This window comes from Schistosoma mansoni, chromosome 4 (assembly GCF_000237925.1).
Source record: "Schistosoma mansoni strain Puerto Rico chromosome 4, complete genome".
In the NCBI taxonomy this organism is placed as follows: Eukaryota; Metazoa; Platyhelminthes; class Trematoda; order Strigeidida; family Schistosomatidae; genus Schistosoma; species Schistosoma mansoni.
Window position 1 is genome coordinate 29371836 of NC_031498.1, and position 22010 is coordinate 29393845.

At 36.5% G+C, this 22010-nt stretch overlaps 1 protein-coding gene across 1 annotated transcript in view; it reads right to left on the reverse strand.

The window, feature by feature from the left end:
- Positions 1 to 22010, reverse strand: part of Smp_055780 (smdr2) — a gene marked incomplete at both ends in the record, with an annotated part of 51766 nt that overhangs the window by 17682 nt on the left and 12074 nt on the right. The window contains 7 exons of the mRNA XM_018797429.1: positions 5194 to 5301; positions 6549 to 6692; positions 8361 to 8429; positions 10700 to 10831; positions 13092 to 13424; positions 17473 to 17676; positions 19844 to 19969. Coding sequence (XP_018652472.1) covers positions 5194 to 5301; positions 6549 to 6692; positions 8361 to 8429; positions 10700 to 10831; positions 13092 to 13424; positions 17473 to 17676; positions 19844 to 19969 — 1116 coding nt within the window. The remainder of the gene's footprint in view (positions 1 to 5193; positions 5302 to 6548; positions 6693 to 8360; positions 8430 to 10699; positions 10832 to 13091; positions 13425 to 17472; positions 17677 to 19843; positions 19970 to 22010) is intronic.

The window sequence follows — 22010 nt, forward strand, 5'->3', positions numbered from 1 at the left end:
TTAAGTTACGGATTCAAACATTGCTGCATGTATTTAAGTTTGGGGCAACTGGGTAGTAGTATTACTAGCTCTTACATAAAAATTATGTGGCTTAAAGGAGAGTACACTTGGTAAATGAGTAACTGAAAAGATATATATATACACTGATGAAGCCTAAGTAATGATTTTTCTAATTCTAATCACTCTCTGACTCTTCTTTATAGCATATAACTGATTACTATCTATAACTAAATACCTAGATAGCTTCAAGAGCATACTCATTATAAACTGACTAAGATCAGTTAAATAACGATTGAGAATATCAGGGAATACAATGGATAGGTGTTAATGTCTAGTATGAGACTTCTCAACAATATACAACAACAATCTAACATCAAATTGAATTCAGTACTCTCACAACTTAAGGAGAAAGATTACATTACTAATCAGTGAATGATTTACATACTTTCTATGGTTTTGCATCGTTTCGTAGTTGACATCAAGTCTTCAGTGAAAACTATAATATCAACTAATTTGAATGGTATCAAGTAATCACTGATAGATCGATTGCATGAAATAAAATCAATCAACTTATATGTATATCTTCATGGAATGTTCAGAAACAAAGAACATTTAAGCGAATAATTGTTTTCAATAACTTCGCCATTAGGCGCTACAGTAATAAGTTCATAACTATTGTGTTATTTCTACAAAAGGCCATAATAAGGCATGGATTAATGAATCAAATAATCTGAAGGGGTTTAGTGGAGATTTCAGTATTTTCATAGTTGAAATCATGAGTCAATTGAAGCTAGACCACCAGGGAAAACCTGGAAACACTGGGCGGCCGTTTCTTCCTATTGTGGGACTCCTCAGCAGTGCGCATCCACAACCCCGCACTCGCGAAATTCGAACCCAGGACCTATCAATCTCGCTCCAGATCACTTAACCGATAGACCACTGAGCCTGCCGGCATCCAACGGTGTTAATATCTAACGTCAACCAATCCACGATTTTGAGCAACCTTTCACCATTTGTCTTCAGTGAGTTGATATCTCAACAACAGACGTGGCTGAACTGCTTCCCACTAGAACTCAAGGAAATATCTCTTGAAGTCAGTCACTAGTGAGTATATGATTATAGATCTGAAGGGGTTTAGTGGAGATTTCAGTATTTTTCATAGTCGAAATCATGAGTCAATTGAAATATGTTATATATTGAAAACGGCAAACTTTTACATCTGTTAGGGCATAAATTAAGTCACTTGTAGATTAGGGAGGTCATTTACTAAAGGTCACAAGGTGTCGAGATATAGTCAAAATAAAAATCATAACATAAATCATATGAATAACATATCTGGATAGTAGGGGATAATGATATTGATAATAATAGTAATACTATTATTATTATTGTCTGGATAGTGATAAGAAGAAGAAAAACTATCTGATCACACATATACCTATTAAGAACATTGATATATAAAAATGAAAGGTCAACTAGACTAGAAATGGAGGGTAAGAAGAGACAAGGATTATGTGATTAGAGAGGTGACATCAAGGAAATTATTATAAGAAATTCATATAGATTGGGAACGATGAATGTATGAATTAAGAATAGGGTTGGACAGACATAAGAACAAGGGGAATTGTCAGAATGGGCATTTAGGAGATTGATTAATTCCATTGAGATCACAAATCGATTTACGTTATATCACCATTGAGATAGCCATGAAATACTTCCAGGTTCACAATGGTTATTTAACTTAAAGGGAATTGGTGGGTAAAGGTTTTACAGTATCCAGTTTAAGTTAATGATGATACAGTCGTGGATATGTTAAACATACTTCATTTGGATATATAAGTTAGGCCTTCTGGAGTTGATCCCTATGGCTTCAGCTAGATAAAGGAGTTATAACCTTACTCTTCTGAACAGATTGTTTGGGACTTAATTAATAACAACAAAAAGTTCATTTATCTTAATATCATGTTTACTATCTACCAAGTGAGAATGAATAGCTCAGTCGATAGATTTTATGCTACCTTTTCCAAACCATGCAATTGGATGTTACAAATGACACAGTTCCTTAAATGATATACTCTGCCATAAACTTGGCCAATCTTAGTGTAGTGAACGAGAACACGAGTTGGGACAATCGAATGTATTTAGGCACAAATTTACAGACCATCTCACTAAAATCTGACAACCATACAGTAAACGGTTGATTTGCAAATTATCAATTGTCTCAATCTTGACCATTTTTTCTACAAATATTAGTCCATAGCCCCCGATTATTATAGCTCATGCATTTTCATACTGATGGAGTTTCGTTTCCGTACCTTCGTTATCGATCTTATACCGAAATACATTCAATGCCTGACCATCTTTATATACTACTCATGGGGATATAAGTAACCCACGCCACAATAACATTGTAAAATAGGAAGCATCGGACATTTGTTTCTCCCACGTATGTGACTCTTTATTAGTGGATATAAAAGACCCTATCATAAACCTAAAGGTCTTGAGTTCGATCCTAGGTGGGGCTGTGTATGTGCACATCTGAGTTCGATACAAGGATGAGACAGTTGTCTAATGTTTCCTAGTTCAATATATGATGAAAACCTGCAGAATTCAATGATTTCCATAATGCACTTTAATAAAGATCTACATAGTTTCGGTATCCATGACCTCGCCACAGGGAATAGAACCAAGGATTTTCAGTATAATGCTCAAACGCCTAATCTCTAGATTAATGAGACGGCATACATTGGTGCTAATATCTAACTTCAATCAACCCACGATACTGTGCAACCCTCAGCCATTACTTGTGTTCGATAACTGTCTCATAACAGACAAGGTTGAACCTCACTAATCACGAATTCTCACCATAACTCAGAGAATCGGATCCAATAGCTAGACATTAGTGAGCAAACGAGTACTGTTGATATAGGGTTTTGTGCAGACTGCAGAACTCTCATGGTTCAAATCACAGGATGACCGCAGCTAAGCCATCATAGGGGTTAAGCGTTTGCGCGCGAGACCAACAGCTAAGGGTTCGATTGCCGAATCTGGAGTTTTGGATGCACACTACAAAGGTGTCCCAAACTAGGACCAGGATTTCAGTGGTGGTCTAGCTAAGATCAATTCGCGATTAAAACTATGAGAACTTTATTTTAATTATCATCAATTGTATTCACGCAATCTGGACATAAATTAGTGAAAAATGCATATAATTTTGTTTCTAAAAATGTTAGTGATCATCAGACAATTTGTTAAAGGCAATACTTCTGAAATTAATTCACTCACTGACGAGATGACACATGTTGGTTTCCATCATAAATGTGATGATTTTAGAAAAAAAGTCACCAATCATCACAAGCAGAGTTGGATGGTGGCTAGCAGTGGAATCCAGAATGTGCGTTTCTTCCTATTTGAGACTTATCAGCTGGGTTTACCTGCATCTCAGCGTTGATGCTCATTCCTGCCCTGGAATCTAGTACTAATTGCTTCAAAAGCTATCGCATTATTCACTTGGTTACCGATTTCACCTCATTGTACAAGCCATTGGCTATCTGGACTAAGTAACAATGTGGATAACGTGGTAGTGTTTGAGGTCAAAGGCATTGTGTTCGAGTCCCTAAGTAAAAATCAATATTGGGATGAAACTACATTCAGCTGATGAGCTTCAACTTGGATGAAATACACGTCTTGGATTCCGCTACTAGCCACCATTCGTCTCTTCTTATAGTGCTCGTGACTTAACAACGAAATCGAGGCAATTCGTTCGTAAGTCAAAATACACTAATCAGTTTTAGTCTTGAATATCAACGGGAAGATTCAAACACCAATAAAAGTGAACCGAAATTCATCAATCTTTAAACTTGGTAAATAAATGAAATTCCCAGATAAATTATGTATATGTATGAAAAATTCTAGATTATTTTTATTGATATACATCTACCAAGCTGAATCAGATTAACAATCAATAACCATATAGACTGGTCCCATTGTAGTGAACGAGAACATTGGTGGGGAACAACCAAATGTATTTGGATGCATAATTACAGAATATCTTAGTAAAAATCTGAGAACCATGCAGCAAAGACTTCATTTGGTGTCGCTAACAAACAGGAGATGGAGAGGGTTATGTTCTATGGATGCCGTTGAGGGGCCTAGAGATGAAGTGGTAGATGCGGCGGTCTGGTGCGGGAAGGTGACGTCAAGCGGGACAACGTTGGCTGTAGCGAGTGCTTTTGGTAGAGAGGAAAGGTGAGACGTGTGGCTGCTGAGCGGATTTCGGATGTAGATGACTCAGAAGGTTGTTGGAGCTCAGGCGTTGAACGTTGCGGGTGCTTGGTGTACGCCTGATTTCGATGGCCCGGCACGTCGACGGAGCTATGAAGGTAAGTGCACCACACACTTGGAGAGCGTGGGACAGACTGCAGAAAAGGGGCAAGTGACATGGCTAGCAGAACCAACGCAAGAGTGACGGTTTAAAGAGGGTAACATGTGTGATGTGCGCTACTGATGTCGACAGACATAAGTAGTATGTATCACCAACAGGAAGTAGAATGTCTGGCGAAGAGAAGAGGACGAGAAAAGATAGTGATTGTTATAGAAGCGAAGAAACAATCAAGTTTGATATAACTGATTGACATTTTGCAGATGAAGTATTTATTGTATGGTTCTCAGATTTTACTAAGATATTCTGTAATTTTTTATTCAAACTCATTCGTTTGTTCCCCACTGATGTTCTCATTCACCACACCATGGTTTGTTCTATGTATCCCTAGTCAATATAGTACTTTTCTATGGATAATATTCAGAGATGTGAAACATATTTCTCAACTACCTTTTTTTATGCGTCTACAGCTTTGGTAATCTACTAGATATTTAGACTAAGGATACTAAGTAGTTACATAACATATGCATGGGATTTCAAATAAATTGAACATTGAGTGGATTGATCACGAAAACAAAAAGTCTTTTTTTTTAAATATATCAGTTAGTTGAAAGCTAAGGAGGGTTATATAGTACACCGGTCGAAAAGTTCCATACTAAGATGAAGCAGTCACACAATAACTCCTTAGTTTGATTATTCTTCAATGAATACAACATAAAAATAAAACCACAAATCCACAAAATCCCATCACCAACTGAAATACCCAAATTTACCCACAGTATAATTTTACCCATAAAAAATTTGTATTATACCTGAGTAGCACCGATAAACAATTGAATAAATCCTAATCCAGCCATAATACCAGAAACCATATTAATTTTTTTGGTCATTTCATCAGGAGTTTTGCGTAAATCAAATACCTAGAATTAACGCACAATATAAATGAGATAATGTGTATATATACATATATAATGAATTTACGATTTTATTTCACTATATGCCCCCAAATGCCCTGGTACGACCGAGAATGGGGAGAATACGCTCTCTCTCTCGAAATGCTCTCACGTAGCCTCTACCAGGGAATTCCTATTCACTGCTTTCCCGTGGCGAGGGTGTTGTTCACGAAATTGAGATGACAGAAAGCGAATGTCTGGCACTTTAACCGGGTTAGTGGACACGGCGAGTCCACCTAGGGGAGTTGGAAAACTCTGATTCCAAACCAATGGTGCACATGGGCTTCAGCATCTTGAAGGAACAGATGGTGTATGAACCAATTGTTGGCCACCGACTACCATGGGACTGTATCTCCTTACGATGCTCCACTGCCTTGTGGATCAGACCTTTATGTCAAAGGCTTCGGGTGTTGCCCCCTCAGACAGCCACCTATTTTGGTTATATCTGTGCAATCACGTCAGGCTCTCAACCATACCACCCAACATCTTAAGCCATTAGTCACGATTATTGCGCGTAACCCCATAAACTATTCTCTATCGACCAACAAACAGCTATCAACGACTTTATGGATTGATGTCATGTTTTGGTTTGATCACCTCTAAATTTCTTCCAACAAACTCCTATACTAACGAACATTGCTCCATATAAAAAGTGTTTGGAATCGATCAGCTGAAAGTCCTGAATTTAGGTTTGATGATAATTGCAAGTTGACAATAAGGCATCTGAGTACCTTTGAAAGAACTAATATTTTGTTGTACAATATGAATTTGCATCATCCAGTATTACCATTTCCTTATTACAAGTGACAATTGCCTACTACTATAAAGCCTGTTACGAATTACATCTTTGTATAGATCACGACTACAAAAGTTCTCCAAACTTGTGAAAGTATTATATTCTACACGTGTTAGTCAAACTGTTGTTTATCATAACAATCTCACTAATAAAAGCACATATGTAGATAATAATCGTCAAGTTAATTGATAATAAAAGCACGAAACATTTCCCTATGATACTAATCCAACTCCGCCTGTAGCTCATCCGGGAAATACTGTCGGTCCCAAGCCCGGGTAAAGGAGGAGGATTGGGCATGGGGTTAGCGACCCCATTCCGAAGAAAACCAACTCGCTAAAAAAACGCCAACCAGAAAAAAATTACTCAAACCATTTATCTATATGGTAACTATACAAATTGAAACATTGTTGTATATTACCTGATAAACTTCAGAGTAAAGAAGTGAAAAAGCTGGTTGTAATAATCCTGATATGATTGAACAGAAACAACCCATTATAATGTAAATCATTTCTGGTCGATTAATACTTAAAAGACGCAAATACAAAGAATTGTGAGCTCTACTAATCTGAAATAAGTTTAAAGAACAGAAAAAAAAGGAACAAACACATACTGAAGATCAATTAAATTGTGCTTTATTACGTAACTGTTCAGTATAACAATAGGACTCATTGAATAATCTAGTGGGTTTGTGAATTAGTATCTTCATAATTTGAACATCAGTACTCAAATAAGTAATCAATTATTCAAGATGATTTGCTCAGTGTCATTATATGAAAAGGTAATATACTGTGTTGTGGTGTGATATTACAGAAGATTATGTGAAAAAAACGAAACTCTTTTAAAGATACTGTTCATTTTTCTCATATCTGTCTCCATTTTTCGGGATAATGTGTTATTTGGTCTTCCTCTTCTCCTTTGGTCTTCAGGATTCCATATGAGAGCTGGTCTTGTGACGCATCTGGCTTCTTTCCTCAATGTGTGACCTATCCACTTCCAGTGCTTTTCCCTTATTTCTTCCTCCGCTGAAATCTGGTTTGTTCTCTCCCATAGTAGGCTGTTGCTCATAGTATCTGGTCAACGGATCCTATGTATCTTGCGTAGACAACTGTTAATAAACACCTGTATCTTCTGGATGATGGTTTTCGTAGTTCTTCAGGTTTCAGCCCTGTACAGTAGAATTATCTTGATATTTATATTGAAAATTCTGATCTTGGTGTTGGTTAACAGTTGTTGAGTTGACTTCCAGATGTTCTTCAGTTGTAAATATGTTGCTCTTGCTTTGCCGATCTGCGCCTTCACATCTGCATCAGATCCACTGTGTTCATCAATGATGCTGCCCAGATATGTAAAGGTTTTCACACCCTCCAAAGTTTCTCCATCAAATGTAATTCGACTGGTGAATGCTGTATTGTATCGGAGAATCTTGCTTTTCCCTTTGTGTATATTGAGACCTATTGCTGCTGAGGCTACTGCTACACTGGTCGTCTTCTCCTGCATTTGTTGTTGTGTGTGTGATAGAAGAGCCAGATCATGCACGAGGTTTAAATTGTCCAGCTGCATCCTAGCTGTCCATTGTATCCCGTGCTTCTCTTCAGATGTTGACGTCTTCATGATCCAGTCGATCACCAGGAGAAAGAGAAAGTGTGGGAGTAAGCAACCTTGCCTGGCACCGGTCTTTACTTCGAACGAGTCAGCGAGCTGTTCTCCATGAACGATTTGGCAGTTTAATCCATCATAGGGATTATTATTATTATTAATGGGTTTATACAATATTATAATCTGGTACAATATAGAATTCTCAGCACGATTCCGTATGATATCGACAATCTTCTCAGGTATGCCGTAGTGTCGAAGAAGCCACCATAGTATTGTCTTGTTCACATTATCAAATGGTTCCTCATAGTTAATGAAGTTGATGTAGAGTGATGAATTCCATTCAATTGTAAATAACTTGTATTTAATCATTCTTATTTCATTCTAAGAAAATCTGTTCTTCTGGTTAATGATTACACCATTACACATGGTCTATCGATCAAGATTCCTTTTCTTCTTCCATTCCATTTTAAGAAACGAAAATTCGTTTCTCCGATCATTAAGATTCTTCCATCTTAAGATTATTCTTATAGTTTTGTGTGTGTGTGTGCGTGGAAAGTTTCATATTTCAATACTAATTTATGTTACTAACACCTAATTGTGTATCTATATGAAATTAGATTATAAAGCAACTACTTACCTTTGTATTAATATTTGTAGTAAGCCATATTACAGTTTTATTATGTAAAGAACTCGTTGTAACATTCTACAACATGGAATAGGAAGTTATTTTTTTATTAAAGAGAAATCAATTAGTATAACAATGAATTGAAATATCAAAAAGGGGGGTTGGTGGATATTATAGTCATTTCAGTAGTTGAGATCATGAGTCAATGTATACTCACTAGTGACTGACTTCAAGAGATATTTCCTGGAGTTCTAGTGAAAAACAGTGACCAATGGAGTTCTGTTGTGAGGTAACAACACACTGAAGACAATGGTGAATGTGTCGCTCAATTTCGTGGATCCATTGAAGTTAGACATTGACACCGTTGCATGCCGGCTCAATGGTCTAGTGGTTAAGCGCTCTTGCGCGAGACTGATAGGTCCTGGGTTCGAATCTCGCTCGCGAGTGCGGGATCGTGGATGCGCACTGCTGAGGAGTCCCACAATAGAATGAAACGGCCATCCAGTGCTTCTAGGTTTTCCATGGTGATCTAGCTTCAATTGACTCATGATCTCAACTATTGAAATTAATTGAAAGTAAATGAAATAATGACATTTTCAGTGTAACCGACCTGTAATTAGAAGTCAATAATTAAAGACATATATATCAAATTTAAGAGATTATCTTATTTATTATCAAAATATACTTCACTTTTGATTCTACCTATTGTCTTTTTTATAATTGAGTAAAAACAAAACTCTTATTATGACTTAGTCTAGTTCTTGATCAAACAGTTGGTTAACTGAATCGAGTATGTAATATAATAAGGTGTCATGATGTCGTATCTAGTGTAACTGAAACGAACAATTAGATCCATTTTCGTTATAACAAAGCGATATACAGGTAGATGTTTAGTTTTAGATGAAAAACCTTTAACTGATAGTAGTTTACAACAAGGACTGACTTCGATTTGAAAACCATGGTACTTTTATGAGTATTTGACAAGGTTTCGTCTCATTGTTAGGTTCTTCAGCATTAGGACTTTACGAGCTTGTTATGAATCAAATTTAAGACCATAAAATCTCTGAGTTCACGAAATTATCATTGACGATACCTGGCTCATAGCAAACTCGTGTGATAACTCTCTCTTAGATCATTGATTAACAGACCACCAATTGATTTCAAAGATATGTATCAACTTTCTACATTTAAAGAAATACTGATGTATAAGATTTCCCTTTTACCAAAAAAACATTCTTCACTGTGAGTCTTTGACTTCGCATTATAACCGAGTTCTCACCCTGGGAATTCATTGATTATGAATTACATGAGATATAACTCGTAAACGTAATAAAATCGTCAGGTTCAAATCGCTAGCTGATATTACCTAAACCGATACCGAAAACCAGAAAACACTGGACAACTATCTCGTCCTAGTTTGAGACTTATCAGCAATGTATATCCACAACCCATTATGAGGGATCAAACCCAAGACCTAAGATTTCGCTTGACCTTTACATCCCTAGACCGGAACTCATTGGTGTACACGTCTAACTTCCATACAAGGGACTGAATAATTTAAGCATTTCAAATACTTTCGTAATTTTCAAACTGCATTGACTGAAAAAGAACTAATAAAGTCAAACGATTCAATAAAAACAAGTCATAAGATTGATTGTAACTCAGTCTTTATTGTTAAGCATTAAAGTTGTCCAGGAAGAATACTTACAATCTGTTTACACTTCAGTCATATAGAAGTTCAAAAACAATATGTACTTACAGGAAAACTCCAATATGGGTAACGCTAATTCATCTGGAGTGATGTAATTCATTAACTTCGCCTGTAGCTCCTCCGGGGGCTACTGCCGGTCCTAAGCCCAGATAAAGGAGGAGAGTTGGGCATGAGGTTAGCGACCATATATCGTAGAAAACTAACTCACCAAAAAAACGCTAACCAGGCAAAACTAATTCATAGTGTTTTTTTCCCTGATATCGTTTATGTCATTCGACTTCCTTTTATTCATAGATAAATATCTTAACAAGTAACCATGTGATCAGACTGTTGTTTGAAATGTATTACGCTAACATATTATCACATAGTTATGGTTTGAATAATTTTTTCTGGTTAGCGTTTTTTTAGTGAGTTAGTTTTTTACGGGATGTGGTCGCTGACTCCATGCCCAACCCTCCTCCTTTACCCGGGCTTGGGACCGACAGTAGCCTTCAGAGGAGCTATATAGTTCTGATAAATTTGTTTTCTCATTGTGTATTATCTAAATAAGATGTATACTTCATGCAACTACTATTATTATTGTTATTATTTCTTTCTTACAAAACTATTATACCACTTAAAATTTATCAAAACATACACTACATTCAGAATAATCATCTTTTGGAAATGGAGACGGATGGTGATTGGTTAGATGCCTTTTTGATCCATCATTTTGATTGTGATCCACTTCGTCATCTGTAGAATCCTCTTGTTCTTTATCGATTCCTTCCTTTCAAATCAAAGCAAAAATAAAGAATATGGTGTTTGAATTGTGTTTGGTAACTGAATTTAAGATATGCGCATTACTCTATAAAGGATTCATTAGTTGGATATACCTGTGAACTAACGTTTTTAAATCCCAACTGACTTCAATATGGTCGACCGATAATGGAATGTGTATGTCTTACCTATCAAAAGAAGTGCCAAGGCTTATGGATAGGCATATTATCATGCAATCATTTTCTCAAACTGAGCATTAGAGGTGCAGAACCAAGAAAGGCTTTCCAGCCTACTCAATTTTAGCGTGATTCAGCATTTGTAATCAGACAGATAAAAGCAAGATAAGATCAGATAACGAATAGAGTAAGTGAAAAAAATACATATGTATATGGGCTAAATATGTGTACACAATGACTTAAAAATAATAAATACATTTGCATGCCCAAAAGTTAGAATAAATCACGTAGGCGTGTAAGAATCGTGTTGTTACATGTTTACATTGAGATCTAAACACAGTAACTACAGCATAGAATCAACTAGGACACTATTCAATCACTCTGAGCACACAAGTTGTCCAAGGGGTACGTGTCATTTTATTTGTGAAGTAATTGGTCATCTGTATTGCTGGTTATACAAATTAGAATCAATCAATTCTGCCTGGAACCCTTCTAAGGTTACTGCCGCTTCCAAGCCCAAATAAAGAAGGGTTGAGAATGAGGTTAACAACTCTATATCGTAGATAAAACCCTGTTAGAAAAATACCAACTTGAGAAAAACATTTGAACCATTTAGACTCTGTTCTGGAAGTCATAAGGTTTTTGTTTAACTAAGATATGACGCCTAATAGAAAAAGATGGGATTCTTAGGAAATCATGATGGCGATGCCTCTTCTAGCAATCATAGAAACAATTAACACTTGAAAACAACTGAATTCAACGTGCTGCTTAGGATTTCATAAATTCTTCATTCAATCAGATCTTTTTCAAATTTTAATTCGACAAAAGAAAATCTTGACATATTTTGCTTAGACATTTCTACTGTTATCAGTAATATACGGTTGTGGAGATACATGATCCCGCATGCGGGACTAAAGCTCAGGACCTCCATAACCTTATAGTGATAAACATCATATACTTACTAGTTACCAGATTTGGAAGGTAATTCTTGGAGTTCTAATGAGAAGACATGACCAGTGGAATTCAATTATATCAGGTTTAAGGCAATCGCCCACTGGAGACAATGGAGACGATCGCGAAAAGTTGCGAATTAATTGAAGTTGGATATTAACATCGTTTGATTTCGGCTCAGTGGTCCAGAGGTTAAGTGTTTACGCGCGAAACCGAATGTCTTGGGTACTATTTCAACGCGCAGGGTCGAGAACATGCATTGCTGAGAAGTCCCTTACTAGGACGATTTGGTCGACCAGAGCATTCAGGTTTTCAATGGTCGCCTAACATTGATCAGTTCATGATCTCACTCTATACTATAGTTAATTAAGATATTTCAACTTTGATCGAACAATAGCTTGTTAAGTTTGTACATTATTATTATGATTTATAGTAACAATTACTGCTCTAACGATATTTTGGACCAAGATACGACAGTTTTCTCTTATCTTAGTTTTAACTGCTTCGGAAGAAAAAAACGATTCATTTCAGGAAGATCTGTTGGGGTGATCCAGAAAACTTCTCGCAAAAGACAGGAAAAACTCAGGAAACATTTTATCCAATCAGTGTTTGACTAGAAGTTTTGCTAGAAACATTACGAAAGTGAAAAGTCACCTGGAGAGTTTCCGATTGACTGATTACTACACTGCTACTAACGTTTAGTAGCATTCCAGAATTTTCAGTAAAACCCGAAGACTTCTAAAAATATTTTATACAGTTGAAATCATGAGTCAATTGAAACTAAACCATCATGGAATATCTGGAAGTACTGGACGGCTGTTTCGTCCTATTGTGGGACTCTTCAGCAGTGCTCATTCATTTCTAAAATACTATAAAAGTCCTATATTTTCTGTACATGTATGAACCTTTCAAGTAAAGTGCTTCTCGCATATTTTGCACCTTTTCTCTTATCTTCAAGTTGCTGTGTAGATTTAACTCAGGGGTTAGGAGACTAGCTTAGGAACCGAGTATAACGTTCAATTAACAAGATACATCAGATCCCAAGTGATTAGTTACAGTGATTATCAAGCTAAACAATCGTTAATTAAACATCAAATCATAAAGTAGTATGTATAGACATATAAAGAATTTATGATAACTTACTTGACCATAATACATTGTTGCATATAAACCATTTAATTTTAATAATTCATTATGTTTACCCATTTCACGTATACAACCTTGGTCTAAGACAATAATATAATCAGCATTGATAATGGTTGATAAACGATGTGCTATAATAATGACAGTACAACCACCAACAATTTTATCTAAAGCGCCTTGTACAATACGTTCTGATTGTGTATCCAATGCTGAAGTAGCTTCATCTAATAGTAATAATTTTGGTTTACGTATTAATACTCGAGCTATAGCTATACGTTGTTTTTGTCCACCGGATAAATTACTACCTTTTTCACCAACTAATGTATCATAACCCTAGGAATAATAATATTATAAAAAAGTGAAAATAAATATATGATTATTCAGAAGGGGTTTGGTGGAGATTTTAGTAATCTTATAGATTTGAGATCATGAGTCAATTGAAGATAGACCACCATCGAAAACCTGGAAGCACTGGAAGGCCGTTTCGTCTTATTATGGGACTTTTCATCAGTGCGCATCCACGATCCCGCACTCGCGAGCGAGATTCGAACCCAGGACCTATCAGTCTCGCGCCAGAGCACTTAACCGATAGACCACTGAGCCGGTATCCAACTACTGACTGGCTCCATGAGGTATTTCTGGGAGTTCTAGTGAGAAGCAGTAACTAGTGGAGTTCAACCAGGTCTGTCGTCAGAATCGATCAAGAAATAAGAAACGGGAACTTATTGAAATACTTTATACTGACAATTCTATATTGTACCGAAAATATAATACTGAATAAAGCTACTACTACTACTGTTGTGAATGAGAACACAGGTGAGGACAACCAACTATGTATTTAGCACAAATTACAACGTTACTTGGTAAAATACAAAAACCATGCTATGATACACTATTTGCAAAATGTTCTTCAACTGCCTCAGGCTTCATTGTTCCTGGATTTTCACACAAATTGCTTTTTATTTCTGTTCTTCTCTTCTTGATCTTCTCAATCTTCTGCTGTCAGATATTCTATTCCTTACTCACCATATATACTACTTATGTTGATATCAGTAGCTCACACCACACTACTACTACAACTACTATAACTACTACTCCTACTCCTACTCCTACTACTACTACTACTACTACTACTACTACTACTAATAATAATAATAATAATAATAATAATAGTGATAAGTAGTAGTAGTAGTAGTAGTTAGTGATTAAAATATTTTAAAGATTTATAGTTCAAAGTTCCATCGTAGAAATTCAATTACTCTTTACATTGATATCGTTAAAAAGGGTACATTTAATGGTTGATGATATTATCAATATCAGTAGTTACTTTATTTTTTCAATAAAAAAATTGAACTTTAATCTTATAATTTAAATAAAAGCATTTTTTCTATGTATAATAATTGAAGACTTGAATCATTTTAAGATTAAGATCATGAATTGATTAATGTTAGACTGCTATTGAAAACCTGAAAGTACTGGACGGACAACATGTCCCCAGCAGTGCATATCCACGATCCCGAACCCGGGATTTGAACCTAGGACTTTCAGTCTCGCCTGTGAACGCTTAACCTCTAGACCACTGAGCCGGAATCCAACGGTGTTAGTGTTTACCTTCAATCAATCCACGACATGATGTGACTGACATTAAAAAAACAACAACAGCTGATTCATTCACTTTTGTTTCTTTCAAATTTTCCAAAATCACACACATCCTCCACACCTTTTCATATCATATTTTGTACTTTGAAGTGTAACACAGGATTTGACATAGTTTAATTATGAAACTATGATCAATTGACAATATTAGAATACAAATATTCAATGTTATCTTGCTTTACCTAAAAAATAATCATGAATCTTGCAGTTACTTCACTAATTTGTCATTACAATGTTTTATGGGAAGTATCACTAGGTTACTTAGAAGAAGTAAAGTATATGAATAGAACAATAAGGATTCAGCGGGAAATCCAACCTTACATTAAAGTTAATGTCAGTTTGTAATGAAAAACCTAATTAGTTATATATAAAGGTTTACTATTCGTGTGAGAACTTTACAAATTATACATGTTGAAAGCATGAGTCAATTGCAGCTAGACCACCATCGAAAACCTGGAAGCATTGGACTGCCAACTCGTCCTATTGTGGGACTCCTCAGCAGTGTGCATCCACGACCTCGCCTCGCGAGATTCAAACCCAGAACCTATCGGTCTCGCGACAGAACACTTAACCGATAGACCACTGAGCCGGCATCCATGGTGTTAATGTCTAACTTCAACCAATCCATGAAGTTGAGAAACCGTTCACCAATTGTCTTCAGTGAGTTCCTATCTCACAACAGACGTGGTTGAACTCCACTGGTCACTGTTTCTCTGGTCCAGTGCTTCCAGGTTTTCCCTGGTGGTCTAGCTTCAATTGACTTACGCTTTCAACTATGAAAATACTAAATCTCCACAAAGACCCCCTTCTGTTAATTATAGATGTATTAAATTTCTATGCTAAACCGTATCATAACCGAATACTGTTTTCTCCTTTGCTAAAAATTGGTTCAAAGTCGTTCGTGTAATTTACTTCTGCTAGTTACTCTGTTGACAACTAAGCTTCCACCCAAATGCACACAGATAAAAATAGAGTTCTAGTGAGAAGCAGTAACCAGTGGAGTTCAATCAGGTCTGTTGGGAGATATCAACTCACTGATGACATTAATGAATGGTTGCTCAATTTCGTGGATTGGTTGAAGTTAGATATCAACACAGTTGGATGCCGGCCGGCTCAGTGGTCTATCGGTTAAGTGCTCTGGCGCGAGACTGGTAGGTCCTGGGTTCGAATCTCACGAGGCGGGATCGTGGATGCTCACTGTTGAAGAGTCCCACAATAGGACGATTTGGCCGTCCAGTGCTTCCAAGTTTTCGATGGTGGTCTATCTTCAATTGACTCATGATTTCAACTATGAAAATATTGAAATATCCACAAAACCCCTTCTGATCTCTTTTATTTGCTACCTTTTGATTCTACACCTTTACATCTTACTTATGCTCATGTGTACCTTTTACGCTTATTGTTGTATTCAATGACTGTCTTCATGTTGGTATCATACATTGCCTTTTGAAGTTATACTGACATTTTTAATGGATAATGTTCTGATGAGTAAACTGGATAGCCTTTCTCCACGATGCATCTCTTAAGGTCTGTCTGGATGAATCAATATTTGAAATATACATATGTCGTTTGATAATACTAGAGTAGGATGGGGACTAAGATGTCATTCTTTATAGTCATTTCTATCGAATGAATTAGTTAATTATGGTTGTAAACAAGGGTAAACCAACGGTTTTAATTAGTTTTCCTTTTAGTATCCATCAGTTTACACGTCTAGCACGAATGAAATTCCTCATATTCAAATTATGATATTTAATGGAATACAACTTTGACATATTTGCATTTCAAGCTGACCAATAACACTAGAGGCACGTGTACAAGATAAGACGGAAAATAACCCTAATGTAACTTACTGAGTGGTTAGATACAAACGAGCAGGTTAACTGTTATATGAATAGTTCAATAGTAAAGTCTCAGACTGAGAAACTAGATGACACTAGTTCGAATCGTACAGAAACATTAGTTCACTGAAGATTGCTCTTACATCTCGCAAAAGAACGGAAGTTAAGTTACTTCTGATCACCTTAGAACACACAACAATATTGTATGTCACATAGGTCAGTAAAATTATGAGAATTAGTTCAACTTCTTAAACCTTCATTAAATCAGAATCATTTTATAACCAGTTTAAATTAACAATAAAAATGAATTAGTTTAACGTAGTTCTAATCATGAAATCACGAAAAACAAAGAGGGTTGCATATGTAATTCAATTCACTTGGATACAGGTGTTCATTTAGAATGGGACTTTCAGGTCTCATAGTGGTCAGAAATCACTAGCACAGAGATTATAAAGGTTTCCAATACAGAAAGAATCTTTATCACTTATCAGAGTAAATCAATACTGTTTGATTTATTATAAATTCTGACAGAATACAAGTTCTAGTGAGCAGCTTTGATAACTGAAGTTCAATCATGTCAGATGTAGGACAGTTATCTTTCTATGGAACTGGGAGATAATTATGCTATACTACAAGTTGATTGGAGTTAGAAATATAAAGGATTAGATGTAAACTTAATAGTTTAAAAGTTGATCTATCATAGAAAGACTTGAAGGTTCTATATTTGATTCTCGGGAGGCTGTAGATCCTCACTAATGAGGAGTCTCATACTAAGATAATATAACTGTCCAGTGCTTGATGGCTTTTACTAGTTGTCTAAGATCAAAGTATTATGTAATCAATCATTAGGTTTTCAGTGAACAACAATATAAAATACAACTAACTTGTGGTAAACGCATTATAAATTGATGAGCATTAGCTTTGATGGCAGCTTCGTGGATTTCTTCATCAGTAGCATTCAGTTTACCTAGTCCAATATTTTCACGTATTGTACCGTCAAATAATACAGGTTCTTGTTGTACACATCCTATTTGATTTCTATAATTGTGAATATTTAATTCACGTAAATCAACACCTTGTATTAAAATCTGAAATGAGATATAAATAATAAGAAACAAAAAAACCAATATTCACAATATGCTAACTTATTGAGTAACATTAAGGCTGTATTGTAGATTGTTTGAAGTAGAAATTGTGTCATTGAACAACGATTCAATGGCTTCGATAGTCTGCTCCCAAATGCCCTGGTGCTGCCGAGAGTTGAAAGAGTTCGCTCTCCCTTTTCAAATGCTCTCACATGGCCACGCGTATTTAGCCTCTGTCAGGGAAGTCCTACTCACTACATTCTCGTGGCACTACTGTTGTTTACGAAAGTGCGAGGACGAAAAGCGAATGTCCGGCGTTTTAACCGGGTTGATGGAAACATAAAGTCCATCTAGGGGAGTTGGAAAACCTTGATTCCAAATCAATAGTACACATGGGCTCCAGTATCCTGATGGAACAAATGGTGTATGAACCAATCGTTGGTCACCATCTACCATGGGACTTTATCTCCTCACGATGCTCCACTGCCTTGTGGATCAGACCTTTAGGTCGAAGGCTCCGAGTGTGGCCCCGTAAGAAAACCACCTGTTTCAGTTTGGGCACCTAGGCAGTATCACAGCCCTGACACAAATCAAATGAGATTTGTGTGGCGCATATATATCTGGTGCCCCTTTGTACCAATATTTATGTGTTTAAATAAATAAATAATATTTGATAGTCAAACGTTTGCCATGAGAACTGAAAGTCCTGAGTACGATTCCTGTGTTTACGTTCAAGTAGTTAGTTGGGGGTTAGGGCATAGTATACTGTGTATCAAATTCCGGACACCACATGTCATAACAGGCTCGTTAGAAAAAACTTCAAAAAGATGAAGATGCCGGCTCAGTGGTCTATCGGTTAAGTGCTTTGGCGCGAAACTGGTAGGTCCTGGGTTCGAATCCCGCGAGGCGGGATCATGGATGCGCACTTCTGAGGAGTCCAACAATAGGACGAGTTGGCAGTCCAGTGCTTCCAGGTTTTCGATGGTGGTCTAGCTTCAATTGACTCATGATCTTAACTATATCAAAAAGATGAAGTCAGAATTTCCTAATAAGTGATAAACATTTTATCCTATTGAAATGAATTAGTGATGTTTTCTACCGATGATTATCCTGTCACTCTCTATATATACATAGTTTGCTGACTTTTTTCACTGGTCATATTTCTAGCTTTGCAATCTGTTATCGTTCTGTTAATTGGTTGAGAGACTGAGTGTATTTCAGTACGCTCATTTATCGGTGAACGACCTAAATGAGTTACTTTTCAGAATCTCTTGCCCATAATGTGTTGACTCTAATTAAGAAATCGGTATTATCACAAGACCAACTCTTGTACATAATTGTCCACATGGACTGAAATGAGCACTAGACGATTAATTAGTCTTCAAGGAGATGATAAAAAACGTTCCATTTCTTGGGACAGCTGTAACTTATTTTGTAGGTATTTGACTTCGTTTGTCATATCTTCTCTCAGATCAAGGAGATCTATTCTTAAATATTTCAAAAGTCCAGTGGTGATACTTTAGATGTTTTGACAATTTGTCATTCTTAGTGTGAAGATCAACAACACTTGAAAGCAATTACATCCAGTTAACGAGTCTCAAATAGGACATAAGATGAGTCCTCGACTTCACTTATATCCACTACCCAACTTTATTTATATACTTATGAGTGAATCATGATTTCAAAATAATGTGCTAAGGATACTCATGTGCCGAAAACTGACTGATCATTCGTACTTCTTAACACTAACAACTGGGAGATTCAAAGCCTTGGGATATAAAATTATTGACCCTTTATTTTCTCCGTACTGTTCTTTGTTTATGCGATGGGTTTATTTAGTTTATAATGGTGCAGTGTATGAAATTTTAGGAAGGCCAAAGAACACATTACGTCAGGAAATAGAAGCAGATATGAAAATGATGAATTTTAACTGGAAAGAACTGGAAAGGATTGCCCAGGACAGGGTTGGATGGAGAATGCTGGTGGGCGGACTATGCTCCTTTACGAGGGGTAACAGGCGTAAGTAAGTAAGTAAGTAAGTAAGTAAGTAAGTAAGTACTTTTACTTCTCTCTTCATTCATCAGACAACAAATGGATTTTAACCCACTTGCTTTATTGAAACTTTAGACTTAAGAAAGAGTTTTAATATAATGAATAAAATACTACTTACTTCACCTTGTGTAGGATCGTAGAAACGTTGAAGCATATGAATCAGAGTACTTTTACCAGAACCACTAGAACCGACTAGAGCAATTGTTTGACCACTTTTAACAGTAAGACAAAAATTGACAAGAATCTAAATTATGAAAAAAGAAGAAATTAAAATATAATCGCCAAGACAAAAACATTCAATTGAAAAGATGAATTATAGCTAACAGTGGAATCTAAGATGAACATTTCGTTCTTTCAGGGTCTCGTCAGTTGGATTTACCTGCTTGTGCCAATATTAATATTCATACTGAGACTCCGACTCCAGTAGTTTTGGACTCAAACTCATAATTTACTGGACCAACAAAGACTGTTAAACATTTAGTTAAACACATAAATATTGGTACAAAGGGGCACCAGATATATATGCGCCACACAAATCTCATTTGATTTGTGTCAGGGCTTTGATAATGCTCAGGTGCGCAGTCCGAAGCAGGTGGTTTTCTTAGGGACCCACACCTCGAGACTTCGACCTAAAGGTCTGATCCACAAGGCAGTGGAGCATCGTGAGGAGATAAAGTCCCATGGTAGATGGTGACCAACGATTGGTTCATACGCCATTTATTGCCTCAGAATACACTGGAGCTCATGTACACCATTGGCTTTGAATGAGGGTTTTCCAACTCTCCTAGGTGAAATTTCCGTGTCCATCAACCCGGTTGATGCGTCGGACATTCGCTTTTCGTCCTCTCAATTTCGTAAACAACACCTTGGTGCGAGATGGCAATGATTAGGACTTCCCTGACAGAGGCTAAATACGCGTGGTCATGTGAGAGGATTTGGAGAGGCAGAGCGTACTCTCCCCACTCTCAGCCGTACCAGGGCATTTGAAATACTCTAAAGTCATTTCAATAAGTCATAAATCTCTTTTCTAAAGACATTGTGTGTGGGTATGTACCAATATTATCTTAATAAATAACCAAAAAGGAGCGAGAGTTCTCTACACATGAACAAGAAGCTCATTAGTTTCTTCAAAGATCATTTTAATTATTGAGCCTTATTTGTAAGTTTTTTAACGACTATAGAACAAGAACTGTTTTCTTTTGAATAACTGTCTCAATAATATATGACTGAAAAGTCAGTTTATTTAACATACTATCGTTACTTGATGCATAGAATTAATACATTGTGACTTGTACCGTGATCCAGAACACGCATTTCCTCCTACTTCAGACTCATCAATTGGATGGATCTGAATCCCATTGTTAATACGCACATTAGAGCTCGAAACAAGCGCTCAATGCAACAAATGACCGGTATATTATCCACTGAGCTACATAGTCCTGATAGCCACGAACATTTCCAATAAGTATGATGTCTATATCATTAATAGTATGGATTTAAATTATCCGTTTTTGGAAATTCCTGAATGGAATTTGATTGGTCTTTGTGGGTGTATATGTACCCCCTGTGCAGACTACCTGAATATAGATAGCCATTTTACGATAAATTTTAGAGGATACACAGATTTAAAATACACAGATGATCATATAGTAATGATGAGGTTAGACGCAGGGTAGTAGAGAATGATGGTAAACCAGTTGATGAGGTTGTGAATCTTCATCGACTGAGATAGTTAGGCCACGTGTTACGTATACCTGAACACCTATTACCACGACGCACTATGCTGACTAGAATTGGCGATGGTTGGAAGAAAGTTAGCCAAACCAAAACGTGGCATCAGAGCTTGAAGTCACTAACTTCTAGTCTGAGCCATGTTAAAAGATGCAGACTACTTGGTTGGGGTCCGCGTGACTATCGTAACCAATGGTTGGAGACACTAGGTGACATGGCTCAGAACCGATCACAATGGCGCAGGTGTATACACTCTTTGTCTTCCCTTAAACCATGAGATTGAAATTGCTTCATATCTTTCTTCCTTCCTGGACTATATCTTTATATACAACCTTTCTTTTATATATTACCACCAATGAAGTAACTACTTCTATGAATTTGGTATTCATCTTGTTGTGCTAATAGGGTATGGCAACTTGGACTGATGCATATATGTGCCTGGTTCTACGTTGTAGCTGACTGTAGATGATCATATGGTTTGTTCCCTGCATAATTTTAAACAACAATATATGTTAACTACGATGAATACATATTGTATATTTTTGCTTTCGCTT